The 24,627-nt window shown below is 34.5% G+C and overlaps 1 protein-coding gene across 6 annotated transcripts in view; it reads right to left on the bottom strand.

Moving 5' to 3' along the window:
* The window catches only part of PDS5B (PDS5 cohesin associated factor B), a 169,630-nt gene that overhangs the window by 32,932 nt on the left and 112,071 nt on the right, over positions 1 to 24,627 (bottom strand). For all 6 annotated transcript variants that reach the window (XM_081127300.1, XM_081127299.1, XM_081127295.1 and 3 more), the window contains exons 20-24: positions 18,465 to 18,588; positions 16,356 to 16,514; positions 6,779 to 6,847; positions 5,280 to 5,416; positions 1,653 to 1,776 (exon numbers count right to left, since the gene is read on the bottom strand). In XM_081127300.1, the coding sequence (XP_080983426.1) occupies positions 1,653 to 1,776; positions 5,280 to 5,416; positions 6,779 to 6,847; positions 16,356 to 16,514; positions 18,465 to 18,588 (613 nt within the window). The remainder of the gene's footprint in view (positions 1 to 1,652; positions 1,777 to 5,279; positions 5,417 to 6,778; positions 6,848 to 16,355; positions 16,515 to 18,464; positions 18,589 to 24,627) is intronic.

The raw sequence follows: 24,627 nt of genomic DNA, 5'->3' as shown, positions 1-24,627 counted from the left end.
ATTATTTTTTTAAATATATCTTTATTGATTTCAGAGAGAGGAAGGGAGAGGGGGAGAGAGAGAGAGAGAGAGAAACATCAATGATGATAGAGTCATTGATCAGCTAGCCTGCAACCCAGGCATGTGCTCTGACTGGGAACTGAACCCTGATCGCCTGGATCCTAGGTCGATGCCTAACCGCTGAGCCACGCCTGGCTGGGCAATAAAGATATATTAAAAATAATAATAATAATAAAAAAAATAAAAATAAGCAGAAAGAAGAGGAAGTGCAAAAAATTTTAGAATAATCCCTGAAGTAATTGCTGAAGAAAACAGCAAAACTAAGTGTAAAGTAACTAAATTATGAAGAAAAAACTGATACTGGAATATCATCTTTAATTTTCTTAAATGATGCTAAAAACTTCTAAATTGCCCTGGTGGGTGTGGCTCAGTTGGTTGGGCGTCGTCCCATACACATAAAGGTCACTGGTTGGATTCCCAGTCAGGGCACAGACCCAGGTTTGATCCCTAGTTGGGGTGCATTTGGGACGCAACCAATCTGTTTTTCTCTCACATCGATGTTTCTCTTTCTCCCTTTCCCTTCCTCTCTCTCTAAAAAAAATCAATGAAAACATAATAAAACAAAAAACTTTTAAAGTAATATAGTTCAAATATTATGTTATTCTAATATGAAATCCATAAGACTAGAATATAAATCCATTAGTATTATTTTTAACAATTTGAAATTTTAATTCACTCAATAATAAAGAATGCTTCTGACCTAAAATTAATCTACACCACGTCGTTATAAAACCATAAATTTCTATACTTTTTCTTCCTTTTAAAAAATACATTCAAGCCTCACTATTCACACATTCTGCATTTCCGAATTTACTGACTCACTAAAATTAATTTTTAATCTCAAAATCAATACTTGTAACACTTTCATGGTCATTCCCGAGTTAATGCACTGAGCAGCAAAAAATGAGAATCGCCTGACCCATGTTCAACTGAGGTTGAGTAAGGCAACGCTCCACCTTCTTGTTTCAGCTCTCATATTACAAACAAGTGTTCTTTTAGTGGTCTATGTAGTGCTACATTTTTCACACTTTTGTACTTTGTTGTACAAAGTTGGTGACTTTGTTGTTTAAATTAGCTTCTAAGCATAGTGCTGAAATGCTATTTACTGATCCTAACAGCAAGGTGGCTGGAATGGATGTTATGGAGAAAATGTGTGTGTTAGACAGGCTTCATTCAGGCATGAGTTACAGTGCTGTTGGCCATGACTTCAATATTAATGAAACAACTAAATATTAAGGTGCCTTTAAAAAGAAACACATGTAAAACAAGGTTATATATTTACTGACTGATAAAAATGTTGTGACTTGAGGCTTGCAGGAACCACCCCCATATTTCTACTATGAGCAATGGTTCAGTTATTGTTAATTCAGTGCTTGGAGTAACTTTGTAGAATTGCAAATAACAAAAATCAACTATACTATGTTAGCAACCCCAAACTCAAGTGATAGTTTTAGAACTCTAAAATGTTTCTCATGCATAAATTTTTCAAAAGGAGACATAAACATTCAAGATTTTTATCTCTATATCATGGTGGACTTTTTTTTAAGTCAAAGACCATATAAAATCATGTTCTATATAGCTGCTTTCCTTACATTGATAGCTAATGCACAGAGCTGATACTGTTCTAATGTGATGATTTCATGGTAACAGGGTTCTTGTGCCAGCTTCACAATAGCACTCCCAGCAGCAAGTCTCAGACGTGACATATCTGGTTTACTAGAAAATAAGCAAGAAAGAATTAAATTAGATTTAACTATGTACACAAAAACATTCCTGCTTTGTCTGATTTTACAAAAATTCCTCTAGCCAAAAAAAGGGTAGAAAGCAGTTTAGTGATACTGAAAACCATGTATTTATTTAACTTTGGAAGATAGTATCTAATACTACAAAATTCTTCTCCTGAACGTAAGTCTATGCTCAAGTAATTTAATTCTCTCATCCTACAAAAACAGCTTGTAGCCAAGCCTAGAAAAGAAATCTATTCGTATGTTTAGTTGTTAGGTCTTAAGTCTTCCATTATGGATTATGTCTGGATATGTATTTACTTATACATTAGGCATAAAAATAACATGGCAATTAGTCGACTAAAACTACTTGTTAAGTACAGAAGAAGAATGAAAGCAGGTGTGGTAGATAGAACAGTACTATTTTCTGCTAGAATCCAACTTTTCAAGTATTACCAAGAGGCTCCTTTTAAGTTTAAGGAAACTTCTGTGGAGTGGGACACATTTCAGATAGTAAAATCTTGACCAGTAAATACATCTAAACAACCCTTCCTAATATAGTGATGTACTAAATGAATTACAGGGATCTTAGATCAATGTAAGGAAGGAGTTGTAACTTAGTCTTCCAAGATCTAACGATCTAGTTGGTTTGAGGCCCTTCATTTTTCTAAGATTATGTAAAAATACTGAATAAATGCATGACATTAATAAGGTTCTGAGTCTTCCAGGCAAGATGGTGGAATAGGTAAATGAGGTACTCACCTCCTCCCACAACCACACCAAAATTATAGCTAAACTACAAAACAACCATTATTCAAAACCACCTGAAATCTAGCAGAACAGAAATCCTATAACAAAGGATATAAAGCAGCAGCCCCGTAGGAACTGGTAGGAGGGGCGGACATGCAGAACAAGTTGGTTCCACACCCACCTGTGGAGATTGAAAACTGGGAGAAATATCTTGACTGCAGAGGTTCCCCCTTAGAAGTTCCAGTCCCACACCTGGTCCCCAGCTCGGGGTTTCAGTGCTGGGAGGAGTGGCAGGGGGAGGGTGGAGAGGTTCCCATTACATATGGTTGTGAAAACCAGAGGGGATTGTGGCTGAGTGAGACAGAGCTGCTGAGTCCCAGGCGATCCTCTTAAAGGGCCTGAGTATAGACTTACTCGGTTCACTTGCTCTGAACTCCAGCACTGGGGCAGCCGTTCAAAAGCTGCCAGGAACATAAGGAAAGGAACTGAATTGTCAGCATAAGGTCGAGGTCTGAAGGGGTGGCTATCTCCCAGCCAAAATTGCTGGCGAAGGTCTTTGTTCCTTTGCTGAACACTCTCCCCACAGAGCCCACAAGTGGGGTCATATCTCAGTCTCCACCAACCTAGCTAACACTGTTTCCAAGCCTAGTAGTTCTGAGGCCCCATCCCACCCAACTTGAGGGCCCTCCCAGGCTATTTCCAGTGGCTTTTCCATACAAACGACCTGTCTTGGTTACTCTGCTGCAGATTTTCCTAAAATCTCTCACACAAGCATCATCTGGCTTTGGCATGCCCTGTGCCCCCTTGCTAAGTGGCCTGAGGCCCGCCACTATCGGTAGCTGGTCTTGGTTTGCACAGTGGCCCTTCCTGAGCACCTCTGAGCCCAGCACAAGTAGTAGCCATCCGTGTATCACTCCGTAACTCACGGCTTGGGGCCAGGTGTAGGCAGCAGCCGACCTTGGCTTACAGGGCCCAGAGCCAGCACACATGGTGGAGAGCTTCACACCACACCAAAGACCACTCACCCTCAAACCACCTACAATATCAACAAGTGAAGAGGTGAACTCAGTAGGCATCAGAGTCCTACTGAAGCAAGTCCTGCTCTATGGGGTCAGCCCCTGCACAGCAGATCCTCCACAGCGAACAGCGGCTGGCGGCCAGTCCTCCTAGCCAATATCACTTTGTAAATTATATAAATGTCTAATTACCGGGTTGTATACCTGAAACTAATATAATATTGTACATCAACTGTAACTGAGAAATAAGTATTGTGTTTTTTAAAGAAACTTAAAAAAAAATAAAATTCTGAAGTTACACGTCCCAGGGGTACTTTTCAGTTCATCTACAGCAATATTTAAGAGGTAAATCACTTGGCCACTGCTAAAGGAAAGTCTTTTTCTTGTTAGAGTTTATTTGGTATAAAAACAAATAAATAACTATAATTAAATACTTTACACCTAATATTTTAAAGATCAAGTTTATATATAAAGCATTATTTAAAAATGCAGAACCAATGTAATTCACATACATTTGTAGATATTTGATTTTGTTAAGGAATACCATGAAAAATAACAGGTGAAATAAAATCTAAATATGCACAGAATAATGTAATTAATAAGTTTAGGAGATAAAAATGTATTAAATACTAGAGAAAAATGTTTTCCAATTATTACATAAATCCTGATCACTGGCATATATGTATTTTAAGAGTAGAGAGATAAAGAAAACTAATCTGACTGAAAAAGTACATAAATGAATTGTACATGTGGAATGCTTGACCAAGTTTTATTTTTATTTGGTTTCATAAAAATGTGCTACTTTTAACAGTCTATGAAAAAAGTACAGCATGAGCAAAAACACAAGAAGACTGAAAATGAAGACAGAAAGGAGAAAGCAGCTGGCAGTCACCTTTTAATACTTTGTCATTAAAGCCTTTAAGCTAGACATATTGAGAGGGGAAAAGTTATTCTCTTATGTTTATTGCCAAAAAGAGTCAATAAGTAACACAGAAGACAAATTTCTAAATTTTAGCTAACCTCGACATAACCACTGCCATTACCAGTACTTCTAATTACTATGTGCTGGGTGGTGTTTTAAATACCTTAAGTATACTAACTTATTTAATTATCATAATAGCTAGGTGAGGCAGGATATAATCCTCTCTATAAGGAAACTGAGGTACAGACAGGTTAAAGTAACTTGGTAAAAAGGTCACCTTGCTAATAAGTGATGGTGCCAGAATTTGAATCTAGGCTCCAGAGTCTGTTTCCAATCACTATTCTATATTACATCTTTAAAACAAAACAAAACAAAACAAAAAAGTATGTATTTTAAATTATTTACATCAAGTATTTTTTAAAAATTTGTATATATTCATACTTCAGGAAGCAATTCAGTAAGCTGCCTTCTACCCAGTCTGTTTTTTTCCCTTTAGACATTAATTAACAAGAATATAAAATATCAGTTACTTATTGGTACACTAACATCTTCACATCAGCTATTCGAAAACTTGAATAGCTAATGTGAAGATGTTTTGTTTAAAATAGTGTATAGTAGCACCTTGTACCAGACATATGACTGCCATTATAAAATAACCACTGTACAAAAGCATATTACAACAAAAACATAAGCATACCTACAAAGCAATACTAATTGTTTTTTAAAAAGAAACTGAACCAGGTAACAATTACAGCAGATGTTGAAACACTATGCAATCCAAAGAACTTTGAAATAGTAATTTCTTACCTAATTTTACCCTGTTCTGTCAAGTCTCCATCACTATGCAATATTGTTGTTAGTAATCTTAAGGTAGAAGTTCCTGATTTACTGTGATTATTCTTCATTCCAAGTAGCCATCGAACCATCATTTTAATAGCCTGAATCTATTTAAAAGACAAATTGACACATAAAACTGCTACATTTTAAAGAAATTCTACATCGAGCTTAATAAAAAAGAATATGTTTTTAATAGGTGCCTTTTAAGGGGGAAAAAAGGAAAAGAAAAAGGAATTACTCTTTTCTGCACTTATAAAGATAACTTTGAATGTTTAAAATTAAACATGTCTCACCCCCCCCAGGCAATTGACAAATGAATGATTTAACAAAAGACTTTGTGTTTTTCATTTTCCCCAACATACACTCTATCCTTTAGAACCCATAGTAAAATCATGCTAACTACTCTAGGCAGAAAAGTTCCAAACTACAAATTATATTCAATCTTTTGTGTCTGAGAGATGACACCACCTCACATTTGTACTGTATTTTATAATTATGAGATAACTAAGTAACTAAGTTATTTGCAACAACCCTTTTTGAAGGGGTGCATATTATCTTTTTATTTTTCACATTATCTTAGCTTTTTACAGCTGTAAGTCACAGGGGTTAAGTGGGTCTTCAGCAGTGGCATGTTGCAGACACCCTTGGGCCATTTGGTAGCTTAAATTTTAGTGCAGGTGGCCTGTCTTCCAGTGTAGTGCTGCTAAACTATACAAAATTGCTGCTTGAGAGCAATTCTAAGAAAACAGGTTTATACTGGAACTTAAAAGTATCAAGCATCGTTCAATGCTAAAGGAAGGGATTCTCTAAAGGTCTATCAAAATCTGAAGCTGGAATAATATGATAAAGTAGTTAATAATGTGAAATATAAAACACCCCCTCTAAAAAGATTTATAAGAAATTACATCTAGAAAAACAATAATATTTAATATATTTGTTCCTGGCCTTCACACCTTGGGCAATGGTTTGAGGTGAGGTCTACAATTACAGACTATCGATGGTTTTAGCAAATCAATACTCTCTATACTAATGATGAACAATCTTTTATGTATAACTCATTCAAGGAATTACAAGTTGAATTTTTGAAAAAAATCAAAATAAAAAGTTTTATCAAATCCTATGGGAATGATAAATAGTCTTTAAACCTAAATAACCATGTTTACTGAACAAAAGAATGTACAAAAGAAAACCAGCATTGTCCTTTGCCATTTAAAGGTTAATAACGAAGAAGCAGAAACATGGAGGTAGTTTACAAATTCTTTTTTCTCAGATTACATGCAGCTACCCTCAAGTCCTTGGGTTTCTCATTGCCTTATACTCTCACAGTTACATGGGTTAATGTCATACAATAAATATAAAAACTTGAATGATTTTAATAGCCATTTCTGTAACAGAAATAGAAAATTTAACACCTATATTAAAAACACATTAAATGCATTTAAATAAACAAACCTATACATATTACTTACTTTGACCATTGTCTCAGGAGAAACTTCTTCATCTGGAACCCAAAGCTTAGTTGTCTTTTTTCCTGGAAGCTAAACAAAAATTAAGGACTTTAAAATGTGAACATGAATTCTCATGTTTAATTAATATATAGTGAATGAATGAAATCTTTATTTTCTGGAGTGACAGTTATTATACATGGGAAAAAAACACCTTATCTAACCCTATTACTCAAAAAGGCTGAAAGGGCGTATCTCACTAGCACCCATATTGAGCACTTATACATCATCACCAGCTGGGTCTTTCTAGATGGAAGCACACTGCCTTTAATCTCCTACATACACTCCCATAAATACCCACTTTGAGAATGATTCCATTATTTAAGGCAGCTTGGTAAGGTCTAGAATAAAAATCAATGAAACCAAAAAGTATAGTTCTTAAATAAGAAGAAAGGTATACACAAAAAACCTTGAGCTGGGGAAAAACTGAAAAGGTTTGCAGTTGAAGGTAAGTAACAGAAAACATGCATTAATATCTTCCTAGCTAAATACCACCAAAATGGCAACACACACCCATATACACCACAGTTACAAAGGGCTGAAAAACAAAAGGGGCCCAATAGAAGACCAAATCATAGAAAAAATTTGAAAAACACAAAATATACAGAAAAAAAATTAACAGAGCTAGAGGGCTTGTCTCCACACAAACACAGAATAGAAACACCCCCGCCAAAGAAGTTGGGGTGTTTTTTTCAGCACACAGATAAATCTTGAAATGATAAGCTGTGAATTTACAGGGGCAGCCAGGAAATTAGATTAAGGTGAAAAAAATGCTGAACCCAACCTTGGATGCCTGCAGATCTTATTTTTACCCCCAGCTCATATGTATTATTTCCAGAGGCAGCCTAGGAAACAGAAATCAAATAACAACACCTCAAGTAACCCTCTGGCAACAGGATCCAGAAGGCAAACTATCCAAACATCATGAACCCCAAAGTTTAGGGTATTTAACAAGGGTTCTACTTTTTACTAGGCTCATAATTCCAATTTTTTTTTTCTTTCAGCTCTGTAACAGTGATGAAAGCATTGATCAACCTCTCAGCCTCTCATTTTCAATGTCAGCTATCATGTGTATAAGAAAAAACACCATAGCTCGAAACTCAAATTTCTTGATTTCTCTTCTCTTCTGAAACAAACTTTACCCTGCCAGTTCTCTTTGCTTTGAGTAGTTCTCTGTTGCCTTCAAACTGATTTTCAAAAATGTTTTGTCCAGTCTTTTTATTTGTTCCAGTGGGAATATAGGTTCAAGACAACCTAGTCAGTCTTGTCAAAAACAGAACTCACTTTCACCATTTTTAATCCATTAATTTGTCTTATTTTATGTTACATTTGATACGTACAAAGGCATATACAAGGGTGGGCAAAAGCACGTTTACAGTTGTAATACAAGTAAATAATATAATAATAATACCAAGAATAAACTCTTGTGTTTCATGTGCTCAAACTATAATCCTACTTTTGCCCACCCCTGTATGTAACACTTATTTTAGCTCCTGGTTTTATTATTCACCAAATCTTTCTCCTTGTTTTTTCCTGCCTTAAGTAACCACTGTGTTGAATTTTGGGTTTATTATTCCCTAACTAAAAAAACCCCACTTAACCATATCTCTCTCTCTAAACAGCATACTTGTTGAGTTTTGCTAGTGTTTGAGGTTCATAAGCTATATTTTATTATATATATTCTTGGGTGATTTGCTTTTATCATTACACATTTGTTACTTAGAATAATCCTTGTTATTAAATCTAACTGTAGTTCATTCATTTATTATTCTGTATTATATCATTGTGCAAAATAACTCAATTTATTTATTCTCTTGGTGGACATTTGGAATATTTCCATTTCTTTCCTCTTTTAAACAGTACACCTTTAAATGTTCTTACAGAGGTATCTTGATACATATTAGCAAGAATTTCTCTAGGTTATATTCAGACAAGTGAAACTCATGAATCACAGAGTGTATGTGTATTTTATTGTCAAAATATTTTTCAAAATGGTTAAAACTTTTCCTATTAGCAGTGTATAACACCAATTCTTGTCAGATTTCTTAACTGCTCCCATCTGACTGATATAAAATAGTGTCTCATTACAATTTTAATTGGCATTTCCCTAGTTACTTAATTAAGTTTATATGTCTAGTCACCAATTTCATGTTGCCTCCTTTCCAAAATTCCTTTTAATGCCTTCTGCCTTTTCTTTTTCTGGGTTGTCTTTTTCTCACAGGTAATCTTTATACAAATTAATACTTTTTTAGGTACATGTTGCATGTACCTAAACTGCATAAAATCTCATTTATGGTGTGTCTGTTAATCCCTTTCTGGTGTCTGCTGTTACTCCCTTTCTGGTGTCCTCTGCACAAAAGTTATTACATTTAATGTAGCTAAATTGGTCATTTTTTTGTAGTTAATGACTTTTATGTCTTGTTTAAAAATATCCTGTCTTGTTTCAATTTCATAAAAATAGTCTTCCATATACTCTAAAAGTTTTAAGGGTTTTTTTCAGGCTCTAAAAACGTAATCCATCTGGAATTGACTGTTTTCTCTGTATGCTATGTCTTAAGGATTCCATTTCTTTTTACTTCCCATTAGGATAGCACAATTTACTGAATAATCTCTCAGTCATCTGCAATGCTACCACTCATATCATATATTGCCTCTATTCTTTATCACTGTTTTGTCTGCTTATCTACAAGATGTCTTTCACTAAATTTTAGAATTTTCTCTGTAAAGAAAATTTAAAAATTTCTCTTGTACAACTTTGGTAGGTCCTTCGGTTGTTAAAATTAGGCTTTATGTTTATGGTTAATTTGGGGAATTATTTTGCAGTTTTGATTTTATATCCATCTTTCTTGCTAAACTCTATTTTTAATATTTATGAAGGATGAGAGTTTTAATTATTTTCTAATCCTTTAATATTTTATCTCTATATATTCCTCATATTTGTACATGTACATTTTTTCATTTCATCTTAATCTGTTTTTTCAAGTCTTCTGCTGTGATGATGAATATTGTGTTTTCGTTTATTTTGATATTCTGCTAATTGTATAAATGTTCACAGATTTTATATATTATTGTGGTGTAAAATTTTTTTGGACAGTACATAAATATCTTGTTTATATCAGTACCCAATTTAAATCCCTATTCTGTTCAATGCTTTTCATCTTGACTGATATATTTTTCCTATTATTTTTAGATTTTGTCTGTCATTAGTTTAATTGCATCTGTTGGGTTTTATTATTTTTGAACCCATCTTCCAGTCTGTTGGTATTATTAGGATAACTTTTTTCTTTGTTTTTTGTATTTGTAATAATTTATGCAGACTGAGTTTTTTTCTTGTGAATTAAATATTTTAGTGGAGTATATCTGAGTAATTCTTTCAAAATGACTTGTAATTTGGAAACTTTCTGTCTTGGATTTCTGAAAATATTTTCTGCCTCATTCTTGAATACTAGAATTATATGTTGCAAGTCACTTGGCCACAGAAAATTTACAACATTGTTTTCTGGAATCTAGTCATGCAGCTGAGAAACCTGAAGTTAATCTGATTCTTTCTTCTTTTTTGGTATGTTGCTCATGTAAACTTTTGGGATCTTTTTGACATCCTTAGTTTAGAAGTTTTAGCAGAATGTTTCTATTGTGATTCCACTTTCATTATTTCTACTTTATACCTGGAAGGCACTTCTCAACTAAAGAATTGCTTCTTAAGCTCTATCTAAATTTTCAGGTCTATGTTTCTGGGCAGTTTGCCTGCTGGATTTCAGAGATACCTGTTCTGTTGCCAGAAGGCTACCTGAGCTGGTATTTGATTGCTGTTTCCTAGGCTGCTTCTGGAAACCACACATTATCAGCCGTTGAGTAAAAATAGGATCTCCACACTTCCAAGACTGGGTTCAAGCTTTTTTGTCACCTTAATTTAATTTCCTGGCTGCCACTGTAAATTCACCTCTCAATAGCTGCAGTGTATCATTTAACGACATATTCTGTGATTGTGCTGAAAACAACAATTCCTTGGTGGGTGTTTCCTTTCTGTGTTTGTATGAAGATGTAAGCCGTCTAGCTCTGTTAATTTTTAACATATGATCTCTCTTACATGTGAAATCTAAAAAACATAAACAAAACAAAACCTAAATAACAACAAAAACCTAACTCAGACACAGAGAACAGATTGGCAGTTGCAACAGCAGGGGGTTAGGGATGGGTGAAGCAGGTCAAACGGTGCAACCTTCCAGTTACTAACATAAATAAGTCACTGAATATAATGTACAGCATAGTGAATATAGTTAACAGTGTACTATATATTTGAAAACTGCTAGCAGAGTAGATATCATAAGTTCTCACGACAGAAAAATAAATTTATAACTGCGGGTGATGGATATTAACTAGACTTACTGTGCTGATCATTTCACACTACATATAAATATTGAATCATTATGTTGTACATTTAAAACTATAATGATGTATGTAAATTATACCAAATTTTAAAAATTAAAGCACTTTCAAAAAAGTGAAAAAACCTACAGAATGAGAGAAAATATCTGCAAGTCATATGTCTGATAAAAGACTTGTATCTAGAATATACAAAGAACTATTACAACTCAACAAAAAGACAAACAAAGCAATAAAGAAGGGCAAAGGACTTGAAGAATCATTCCTCCAAAAAAGATATAGAAATAGATAATAAGCACATTAGATGCCCTACTTCATTAGTCATTAGAAAATGCAAATCAAAACCACAACGAGATACCACTAGGATAGCTAAAATCAAATTAAAAGAAAAAAAGCTGGTAAGGATATAAAGAAACTGGAACTTTCATACATTGCCGGTGGGAAGGTAAAATAGTATACCATTGTGATAAACAGTTTGGCCATTCCTCCAAAGTTAAATATAGAATTACCGTATAATTCAGCAAATCTACTCCTAGGTATGTATTCCAAAGAACTAAAAATAGATATGCAAACAAATACTCAGACACAAAATTCATAGCAGCACTATTCACAATAGTGAACTATGAAATCAAAAGGTGGAAATAACCCAAATGGCCAACAATGAAGCATAAAGAAACTGTGGTAAATACATACAAAAGAATATTATTCAGGGAGATTAAAGATGGCAACTGAGTGGAAGCTACACTGATACTCTCCAGGGACCAAACTGGAATTACAAACTATAATATAGAAAAACCATCCTGAATAATCAACTGCAACTGAAGATGAGCTGAAGAGCACCCTCATAACCAAGGAGAAAAAGTGGAGACGGCATAGAGAATGGCAGAAAGTGCGGAGGCGGGAGAAGGCTGCCTAGGCTCCCACAGGCTGAGGACTCGGGGGCCTAAACCCCAGGCTTTGCTTCTGGTGCCCACATAACATCTGGCTGTGAAAAGCAGCTGGGTTTCTGGCTGCCAAGGAGAGGCAGCTAGAAATGCAGGCAACCCTCTTAAGAAGCCAACGCACAAAGTTTCCTGTGCAGCCACTCACCTTGGGCTCCAGTGGAGGGAGAGTAGGGGGGACTGGAGCTGTGTTAGGAGAACCTAAGGCTGTGGGATGTAGAGAAAGAGTTCAGAGGACACACCTCTGGATTCCTGTGCTGAGTCAATTCCCCGTACTGAAGAGGCAGACATTTACCTTCCAAGCAGCTTTTGCCTGAGAGAAGCAATTGACCCACCCTGCTGGAAAACCTCTGCCCTACCCAGAGGAGTTTCTACAACCTGAGACACCTTAAGAAACTGATAACAACCAGCCACCCCACCCTGTCGAGTTTCTACAGCCTGAGGTTCATTAAGAGAATCAGATAAATCAGCCTGCAGACAGAGGCAGACCTCAGAGTGCTTTAAGTCTTTGCCTGATCTGATTCTGGACTAGGGCCCTGGAAAGGCAGGCTTTGATGATTATCTTGGTCCTATCCAAACGCACCCAGCCCCAGCAGAGGAGACCTCAAGCCGAGGGTTATTAATAGCTCCAAACAGGGTAATCAGGGCCAGTCAGAAACTGTGCCTGACTTTGGCCTAGACCAGAGACCATCTAAAAAGACTCAAGAGTCCTAGTAGGTCTACCTAATACACAGAAACAAACCCAAAGAGGCAGCCAAAATGGGGAGACAAAAAAAAACAAACAAGCCTCAAATGAAAGAACAAGTCTCCAGAAAAAGAGCTAAATGAAACGGAGATAAGCAATCTCTCAGATATAGAGTTCAGAATACTGATTGTAAGGATGCTCAACAGCATGAAAAAAGATAAGGAAACTATGAAGGAAATGAAGAATGACATAGCAGAAATAAATACATGAGAAGGAATAAAGAGGAGATTAGAAGAAGCTGAGGATCAGATCAGTGAATTAGAAGACAGGGTAGAAAAAAATCACTCAATCAGAGATCCAAAAAGAAAAAACAATGAAAAAACAGGAGGACAGTCTAAGGGAGCTTTGAGACAACAGAAAACATAACAATATTCACATTATAGGAATGCCAGAAGAGGTCAAAAGTAAGCAAGGGTTAGAGAACCAGTTTGAAGAAACAAGGGGAGAAAACGCCCCTAACCTGTTGAAGTTAAAAGTCACACAAGTTCAGGAGACACAGAGAGTCCCAAGAAAGAAGAACTCAAAGAGGCGCATGCCCAGACACATCATAATTAAAATGCCAAGAATTCAAGACAAAGAGAGAATCTTAAAGGCAGCTAGAGAAAAGCAATCTGTCATCTACAAAAGAGCTCCCATAAGGCTGTCAGCTGACTTTCCATCAGAAATTCTACAGGCCAGAAAGGAATGGCATGAAGTATTCAAGGTAATGCAGAACAAGAATCTGAAACCAAGACTACTCTATCCAGCAAGACTATCATTCAAGATAAGATGGTGAAATAAAGAGCTTACCAGACAAAAAAAAAAAGCTAAAGGAGTTTATCACCACCAAACCAGGATTGCAGAAAATGTTAATGGAACTGCTGTAATTAGAAGAAATAGAGAGAAAGAGAAATATAGGCATAAATAATTAAAATGGCAATAAGTACCTATCAATAATAACCTTAAATGTAAATGAATTAAGTGCTCCAATAAAAAGACATAATAGGGTGGCTGAATGGATAAGAAAACATGACTCAAATATATGCTGTCTACAAGAGACCCATCTCAAAACAAAAGACAGGATAGAAAAAAACTTTCCATGCAAATGGAAATGGAAAAAAAAAAAAAAAAAAGCTGAGGCAGCAAAACTCATACTGGATAAAATAGACTTAAAAATGAAGACCATAACGAGACAAGAAAGGTCACTACATAATACTAAAATGATCGATCCAACAAGAGGATATAACCCTGCAACCATAACACATGCAATCAATACAGGAGCATCTAAATTTATAAAAAACTTCTAGAGGACTTTAAGGGAGAGATCAATAGCAAGACAATCATACTAGCAGACTTTAACATGCCACTGATTTCACTGGATAGGTCTTCCAGACAAAAAATTAACAAGGAAACAGTGACCCTAAATGACACCCTAGATCAGATGGATTTAATTGACATTTACAGAACATTCCACCCCAAAGTTGCAGAGTATACATTCTTTTCAAGTGCACATCAGTAGGTGAGTGGATAAAAAAGCTGTGGTACATTTATACCATGGAACACTACACAGCTGTAAAAAAGAAGGATCACTTATCCTTTGGGACAGCATGGCGGGAACTGGAGAGCATTATGCTTAGAGAAATAAGTGAGTCTGAGAAAATCAAGTACCACATGATCTCACTCCTATGTGGAATGTAATAAACAAAATAAACTGATGAACAAAATAGATCCAGAGACATAGAAGCATGGGACAGACTGAGGGATCCCAGAGGGAAGGTGAGGGTGAGGGAATGGGTAGGGAGAGATTAATCAAAGAACTTATATGTCTATAAGCATAACCCATGGACACAGACATTGTTATAGGGAAGGCCTGGGAGTGGGGTGGAGGGGATCAATGAGGGAAAAAAGGGGACATCTGTAATACTTTCAACAATAAAGATAAATTTGAAATATATATATTATTCAGCCATAAAATGAAATGAAATACCACATGCTACAATGAGGATGAACTTCAAAAACATTAGAAACCGGACACAAGGTCACATATTGTATTATTTTCTTTATAGGAAATATTCAAAACAGGTAAATCCATTACGGCAAAAAGATTTGTGGTTACCAAAGGCAGGGGCACATATTGGAGGAGTGACTAGTTAATGAAAATGATGTGGAACTACATAAACATGGTGGTTGTACAACACAGTGAATATACTAAATGCTACTTGAATTGTACACTTTAAAACAGTTAATTTATGTTATATGAATTTCATGCCTTTTTGTTGTTGTTAAAGCAGCTGGGAAGAAAGTCTTCAATAAATGGTGCTCAGTCACATGGAAATAAAAATGAATCTGGACATCTATCTCATACCATATTAAAAAATCAATTCCAAGTAGACTATAGAGTTAGATGTAAAAATTAAAATAAGGCTTCTAGAGCAACACTGTCCAACAGAACTCTCTGAGATGGTGGAAATGTGTGTTGTCTGATACTAGTTGGACGATGTGGCTACTAAGCACTTGAAATGTGTGAATAGATTTATAATTACATCTAATTTAAACAAAATTTAAACAGCTGTATGTGGCCAGTGCAAGTATAGATGGTGGGGCAAAAGTAGGTTTACAGGTGTTCATATGGAATATAAATAATAATATAAAAATAAACTTTCATATACTCAAAACTGTAAACCTACTTTTGCACTGCCCTGTATATCTGTTTTTTCCTCTACATAACACCTATGATAAAGATATTAATAATAACTAATAAGGAAGAACACTTATGCCAATACACTGTAATGAAAGTTATGTGAATATGGTCACTTTCTCAATCTCCTAAAATATCTTATTGTTCTGTATATATTGCAAGGAGACGCTGGACAAAGGAATGACTCACATCCCGGGAAGGACAGAGTAGGACACAGCGATATTTCATCCCATTACTCAGAATGGTGCAAGATTTTAAACTTATGAATTGTTTATTTCTGGAATTTTCCACTTAATATTTTCAGAATGCAACTGAGTGTGGGTAACTGAAACTGCAGAAAGTGCAACTGCGGATGAGAGGGGACTATTGTACTCACAAACAGAATACAGACAAAAATCATTATTTCTTTCCCAATGTTTCCTCCCTGGGCTCTAATTAATTCTCTACTGTATGTAGGGAAAGGAACAACTCTCATGACAACCATACTGTGAACAAGCTCGTCAGTCTTCACATTTTAAAAAAGATATGTCATTACAAAAATTAAATCCTTGTAAAGTTGAAAGACAGAATCAGGTGATATTTTATATTTATCAAGGAATGTATCTCAGATTACATGACTTGGCTCAACTGAAGAGATGTTTCAATGTTATTTTCCTTATAATGGAGTACATTAAAAAGAAAACCTCAAATAAGGCAGCCAAATGGAAGTGTTATGTCATTCCACTTCTCTCTTTGTTGTATATAATTTTAGAAGATAACATTATGAAGAAGACGAATCTAAAAAATATAAATTACCCGATCATTCATGAGAAGATCTTTCACAATGAAAGTGGCTACCAAAGACTTCAAAGGAGCAGCAAACTGATCAGGTGCAAGGAGAGCAATGTGACCAATAGTAACCAACGGGGTTATAAGATGTTCCAGATTGCTTGGATCTAGGCTCTTATGCAGAGGCTGAAAATGAGGAAAGGAAAATATACCAACTCTATGAATATGCAAATAAACACATTTCATCTTCAAATTAAAAAAACTACAAAAGTTTCAACACATATACATGGTATTAGTAGTAGCTCAAGCTTACATTTAAACTTCCATAGATTGTTTATGTCTAGAAAGCATCACATTTAAATATTTTTGGTTTTGCCCAAGTCATATTTAGAGGCAGGTAAAGAAACATTTCAACACAAAGAATCATATATTTTATGACCACATATATGAATATGTTAGAGACAGCTAGCCAGGGCTTCTTTTCTACTTCCTGGCATAAGGTGACTATAGGTGCAGCCTCCTTGGCAGTTACATCAGGATATGTGAATAAGTTCTGGTTAACGGAATGGGAATAAAAGTGAGGTATGCCATGCCTGCACTGAGGCAGGTATTATCAATATGTCTTCTCAACATTCTCCCTCCTTACTTACTACTGACTGGCGTAATAGCAAGGATTCAGTGTGATTTAAAGGGAAGCCATTAGTCAAAAAGAGTGAGTCTTTTTAGACTAAGCCACTGATCAGAATGCAGTCCAAACACCCTATTGGTCTTTTTTTGGGAGCAAGAAATAAACTTCTATTATGTATAGTCACATGCATTTCTTGTGGCTTTTCATAGCCTCAAATATTGAATTTCATAACTAATAAAATTATTATTCTGACAGGAAACCCAACCAATAATATGTATTCTGTCTCAACAAAAAATGAGGCTTCTCATATGAATATACAGAACGATATCTAAAATGTATTGTTAAGTTTTAAAAATCAAATATTCATAAGAGTGACTAAAGTAGGCTATCACTGGCGTAAGGGGGAGGGGATAAAATGTGTCTGTCTATATTTACATTATTTGTATATGAAGAAAACCTCTCTAGAAAAGTACATTAGAAACTAATAACGTTGGTTATCTCTGAGAAAGGGAACTAAGTGACTGGAGATACAGGAGTGGGGTGCAGCAGAAGACTTTTTACTATTTGGATATCTATTTTGTATCTTCTGAATGTGAAACAAGTGACTATATTAGCTACTGGAAATTTTCATGACAGATTTTAATGAAGAATTGATGCTCTATGCTCCCACACTGAACGTCAAGAAATCTAAGCTTGAAAAAGAAATATAGAACTATTCTTTCTCAACACAGTAGGGCAATATAAGGCTTCATTTAATCAAAAGTGTATTTAAATGAATTTACTTCTTGCTATTCTTGATGACTTCCATCAATACTTCCACTGCACATATAAGTTCCAGCTTGCTGTTTATAATATAGCCAAATATCTGACAGTGTAAATTAGTTTCAATTGCTTTATTATGTGAGTCTGAAAATTTTCCACAATAAAAAAAGAAAATAATTTCTGAGAAAGCAACATTAATGACCAGAGCCTGGATTAATAGTAATCTCATAAAGGTTAGATATCTCTATGAAACTTTTTCTCAGAAAGCCAGCCACCTTGTATGTAGGAGGATTAATTAATGAAAGTTTCCTAATACTAAATGTATCAGTATAAATCCAATGTATAAGGTATAAATATAATATATAATGTATAAATATAAATAAATGTCAAAAATATTATACAAGTATTTGATATCTAAATTTTAGTTGGCACAAACATTTGAATAATCAGATATTTCCATTTTGTAACCATTCATTAATATCAATTATACTAATTCAATTCTAAAAATACAGCAGGTCCTTGAATAATGTCATTTTCTTGAGATGCCACAGGAAGTTAACTCGTTTATATCAATCAGCTGATGGTAAAATTGTTTTTATTTAACCTAACAGAACCTATCAATGAAGTTGAGGATTTACTGTATACTATAAAATGATCTCCAAATGTAAATATTCTGTATTCTGTAAAATCATTAGTATTTGTTTTTTAACTATAACATATGAAACAAAAATTCTTTTTCTCTTTACCTCAAATATCTGTGCAAACTGGGTCTCTTTACTAGAAAATATTGCATGGATACAATGAATAGCATATTTGGCTTGACGGGGGGGTCCTTTTTTAGATTTGTGATGTAAAACAGGAAGCAAAGCTCTAAAAAAAAAAAGAAAAACAAATCAGAAAAGTCAGCATGACTTCCACTAGGTACTTCAATGTTTGTATTTTTAAAGTAATGTTTTAGAAGAACAAAAAGTCACATCTACTCACACTCATATTTAATCATCTATAAGTTTGCTTTATAAATATCTGTATTAAAATATAATCCAAATACAAGCATTTTTCCTTTTTACTTAACAATTATAAATACAAACAATAATGATGACCCATTTCTTCTTTTTAATGTGAGTCTCATTAGCCTCTTCTCTTTTATCCTCATTGCTATCACTCCACCTCACTGCTATCCTCACTGCCACCTTACAAATAAGACCACTGTAAAGGGACCTAATTTTTGGCACCTAATTGTTCCTTCTTTCTGAAGTTTCCCTTTCTCTCTGATTCATCTTTCACTTGGTCCCAGAACAACTTACATAAAGGGAAATCTGATTATTTAACCAATACAAATTGAGTGCTTATAATGCGTCAGACAGTATTAAAAGTCCCAAATCCTTGCCTTCATGTTATTAGCGTACTGGGGACAAGACAAATGATAATACATAAATTAGCAAAATATGTGTTATGTAAAATATGTGATAATTGCTGTAGAGGAAAATAAACAGAGGATAGAGATATGTGAGCGTGTTAAAATTTTAAATAAGGTGGTTACAGAAGACCTTTCTGATAAAGTTAATTGATCAGAGTTCTGAGGGAATTAGGGAGTGAGTCACATAGCTACCTGAAAGAACATTCATGTATCAAATCATTATACTACACAAAAATTTAGTATAAATACTGAATAAATCAGAACCTCTTAGCTCAACTAAATAATCACAATGAAATAAACTTCTAAATCCTCCTCCTTGCCTAATACCAACCCAGTGCTCCAGTACTAAGAATTTAGAGGTACAATAATGAATCACAGTATTAGTATCGTCTCACAAAAGATATCAACAGCAAAACATGTTAAAAAGACACATGACATGTAAAGGCCTTCCACAAATAGAGAATGAAAAGACAAACAATATCATGGAAAAATGGGTTAGCCATAAAGAGTAGAAAGCTCTTCAAAAAAATCTAGACAAACTACCCTGTGATGTGTGAAAGAATGTTTACCTTCACTTATTTTTAAAAAATACAATTAAACTACACTGAGAGGACTTCTGTTTCAGATTATGACAGTATATCTGAGACTGGATTTACTCTCCTATCTTAAACAAGCAGAAAACAAGATAAAATATGTTAAAGGTTTCAAAAGCTGGGTAATAGGCAGCACAGTTCTATAAGCCCCAAAATATGGAAAAGTAGAAGAGCCCTAAATCTGCCGCACGTACTGCATGGAGGTAGTTTTCAGAATGCAATGCAAAAAGAAGTAACCAAAATAGAGCCTAGTGATCACATGGAGTTGGGGGTAGCAGAGACAGGAGGTTCAGGGAGGCCAAGGGAGCTATAATTTCTACGCAGAGTACCACAGACCAGGGACCTACAGAGACAGAAAGAGAGCTTTAATTCTGGACATCCCAAGAGGGATATTCCCAAGTCTCTGGCTGAATGGTGAGCAGTGCCATGCGTTAGAACCAGGAAAAGAATGTTGAAAAGCAGGACAACAAAAAAAAGTCCCTAACACACACAGGGCTGCTAATAATTCATGTTCCCACAAGTCACTGCAGGGTGATTCTGTCACTCATAACCAGGAGAAAATTAATAGAAACAGGTCTAGAAATGGCAGAGGTGACGGAATTAGCAAAGACATTAACACAGCTATTATAAATATGCTCCATATGCTCAAGAAGGTTAGAAGAAAACATAAACATGATAAGCACAGGAATGAAATACATAAAAGTAGGTTTACAGTTGTTCATATGAAAAAATATATAAGAATAAACTCTGTATTTTTACGTACTCACAATTATAAATATACTTTTGCCCACCCCTGTATATTATAGAAAAAGATCAGCGAACTTGATAACAGAGCAACAGAAACTATGCCAAACAACACAAGAGAAAAAAAGACAGGAAAAGAAAATAGCTGCATCAATGGCCTGTAAGATAGTATTAAGCAGTCAAAAATACATGCAATTGGAGTCTCAGAAAACCGAGGTGAGGAGAGGAAAACAGTATTTGAAGAAATAATAGCCAAAATTTTCCCGAACCTGATGGATATAAACCCACAGTCCCAAGAATCTCTATCAACCTCAAGCAGAAGAAATAGAAACTAAACTATTACAAGGTGTATCCTTATCAATTTAGTAAAAACATAAATACATAAAAATCTTCAAACAGTCAGAGAAGACACATAACATACAAAGGAACAAAGAATGAATGAACACTTAACATCAGAAATTATACACCCAAGAAAATGACAAAGTGACATCTTTCAGGTACTAAAATAAACAGATCTGTCAACCTAAAATTCTGAGCAAAAATAGTTTTCAAAAATGAAGGCAAAATAAATACTTTTTCAAACAAAGAAAAGCTGAAATAATTAATTTTAAGCAGAATTCTACTATAAGAAATATTGAAGTTCAAGAAGAAAAATGATACCAGATGAAAATATGGCTAAATACCCAAAAAATGAAGATTGACAGAAAAGGTAAAAAAGCATGTACAAACAAAACAAATATGTCATTGTTAATCTAAGATATATCGAACTATTCAGAGCAAAAATATCAACATATTGTAGTATTTATAACATATGTAGAAACAATATATATGACAACAAAAGCACAAAAGTCTAAAGGGGGAAGGCATGGATGTATACTATTGCAAGGTTTTTACAAAATATGGTCAGTGGCATAATTTTATTTGAATGTAGATGAGCCAATTGTGAAGATAAAAAAACAAAATCATTAAAAATACTCAATTAATCCCAAGGAGGGCAGAAATAAAAGAAAAAGGAAAGAGAAAAGATGAAACAAATATCAAGATGGTAGCTTTAAACCCAACTATGTCAATAATTATATTAAAGGTAAATAGTCCAAAATGGATTAAAACAACAAAAAAACCAAAATCAAAAAAACAAAGATCAAACTATAGGACGTTTACAAGAAACTCACTTTAAATATTAAGTCCCAGGCAGATTTAAAGTTAAAATAAAATAATATGCCTCACAAACACTAATATTAAGTAGTTATACTACTCTAAGACAATGAGTAGAACAAGGAAAACTACCAGGGATAAAGAGGCATGTTCGCAGTCCATCAACAAAACTGGGGAATCAGGTACATTCATACACTGCTAGTGGGAATGCAAAATGTTATAACACTATGGAGGAGACTGTAGTGATAACTACCAAAATTATATATGCATTTATTCTACCCACAAAATAAACATTTAAATATGAAATAACTGCCAGTACATGTAGAATTTTTGAAAAAGCAAGGGGGAGAAAAGTATGTATCCTGTACCTTATCATTTACCTATAAAAGGAGCATATAAATACATATATATATACATATACACACTTGAACACTTACGGAAAGACATGCGTGGAAGGGCTTTTTAAAAAGTTTATCTATTAAAGAAAAGTTTATGTATAGATAAGAAAAAATAGAATAGACTTGAAAAACAGAAGCTAAACTTTTTAGATCTATCTTGCTTTTAGACTTGTCTTTAAAACCAGTGAATATTTCATATAATTAAGAAATAAAATAAAAATTTAAAAGAGTAACATCTTAAAAAGTAAAATGAAACAAACAAAACAAAAGTTGTATCCATTTGGTGGCATTACTACACAAAGAAGAATCATTCCAAGTAACTTTAAAACACAGGGAGAATTTGACTATACATCCCTTACGTGATATACCCTAAAGATGAAAGAGAACTACCTAAACAAATAAACAACTGTTTTTAGGAATAACACTGGTGGTGTTGCTATTCTGAGACTGTTATGTATTAATTATGCAATAATTCAAATGAACTGTTATGTAATATCATAGTTTTATTATCCTGTGCTACCTCAGCATAGGGAAATAAAGATATAAATATAAAATTGAAGAGGTTCAATAAAAACCTTGTAGACCTGAATTTGAACTGGAATACTCAATATAAACACTCAAAGCATTTTATCTTCCAAAAAACTTTCTTTAGCTGTGTCCACTGAATCACCCTAGAAAAATGACCCACATATTAGCTAGCATTTAGTACCTCACAGGACTCACACTCTTAATACTGTTCCCATATTCCAGATAGAGATGGGATAATATGAGCATCAATGAAGCGTAACCACTGCAACTGACTGAAACACAAATATATGTAAATCCATGAGTTTATAACGATATTTTTAAAAGACAACAGTTAATTGGTTACATTTGGAGGATGCTAGTAAAGTCACTCTTTATTTTGAATGCTGTTCATTAACACAAAAGAATCAAGCCTGTATTCTGCCTTTTCTAAATAAATGTAACACTGGGGAACCAAAGAATAGATGAAAGTTCTCTTTATAAAAGTATTCAACTAACAAGTAATAAAGGAATGACAGAAGAGAATATCACCACTGATTACTAAGTAACATCATATACTAACATCATAAAAAAGCAATAACCAAATACCATGTGCCTCCTGACAGAAGAGCATACTAATTACTATAAAGTGGTCCTGTAACAAAAAAGTAGAACTGGAATCCAATCAGGCATCCAGATTCAAGTATCATTTTACAGAAAATACAAAGAACCATTAAAGTATGTCAAAGACATGCAATTCACAAAAATCAGTCTGTGTGAAACTCTCCAAGTGAAACAATTTAGTTTCTTTCTCAAACATAAGAGAAAGAGAACTGGAGGAGGAGCCTACAAGAGACAAAGCACTTAGGAGACATATCAACCAATAACAATGTGAAAACCTTACTTGGATCTTGATTCAAAAAAACAAACTATTAAAAAAATTACTACATTTCTGAGAAAACTCAGAGGAGTTAATAATATTGCATATTATTAACATTAAGCAACTACTGTTAATTGTGTTTGTGATAAATGTATTGTGATTATTTAAGAGTTATCTTTAGCCAGGTCGGAGTAGCTCAGCTGGTTGAGGGTTGGCACAAAAAGGTTGCTGGTTCAACTCCATTCAGGACACATACCTGGGTTGTGGGTTCCATCCCTGGTTGGGGCAGGGACAGAAGGGATGGAACCCACAACCATCCCTTCTGGGGCAGGGGCAGGGATCAATGTTTCTCACAATGATGGAACCCAAGGTTCCATCCCTGGTTGGGGCAGGGGCAGGGATCAATGTTTCTCACAATGATGTTTCTCTCTCTCTCTCTCTCTTTCTTCCTCTCCCTCCCTTCCTCTCTCTAAGCATGTCCTCTGGTAAGGATTTAAAAAAAAAAAAAGAGTAGTTCTCCTTTAGAAATACTCAGATGTACAGATGACATAAGATAGTGAATCTTTGGTTGGCTTTCAAATGTAAAGGGAACAGGGGAAGTGAGTAGAATTATAAATTCAACAACAGTGACTGTAAGTTATTCATATATAAAGCTGTATTGGATACATGATATTATAATGGTATAATATTCTACCCACTTCTATTTATGTTTGAAAATGTCAATAATAAAATGTGTAGAAAACAATTAGAGTCTCACCAAACTGCTACCCTTTTGGTCTATGATTTGTGGCTTGTTTGTGAAATGAAAAATTATTATTATCTGGTTACTTCAGTTTACTATCTTCTCATAAATCAGATTTTACAATATGAATATCCATGATCTTTCACAGTAATAAAGAGAAAAATTACAGGTTACACACAAGTAAGAAGCATCTCTGGTTGGGATTTTTAAAGATAGTATAAAATAAGGAACTTATATAACTCATTAACAAAAAATAAATAATCTTATCAAAAAATGGGCAGAGGACCTGAATAGACACTTCTCCAAAGAGGACATACAGATGGCCATCAGACATATGAAAAGATGCTCAACTTCACTAATCAGCAGGGAAATGCAAATTAAAACCACGATGAGATACCACCTCATACCAGTGAGAATGGCTACTAGCAGAAAAGTAGACAAATAAGTGTTGGTAAGGATGTGGGAGAAAAGGGAAG

This window comes from Miniopterus schreibersii (genome assembly GCF_964146895.1).
Source record: "Miniopterus schreibersii genome assembly, chromosome: 2".
NCBI classification, from domain to species: domain Eukaryota; kingdom Metazoa; phylum Chordata; class Mammalia; order Chiroptera; family Miniopteridae; genus Miniopterus; species Miniopterus schreibersii.
Note: the sequence above shows the minus strand (reverse complement) of the source record. Positions and strands in the feature narration are given on the sequence as shown.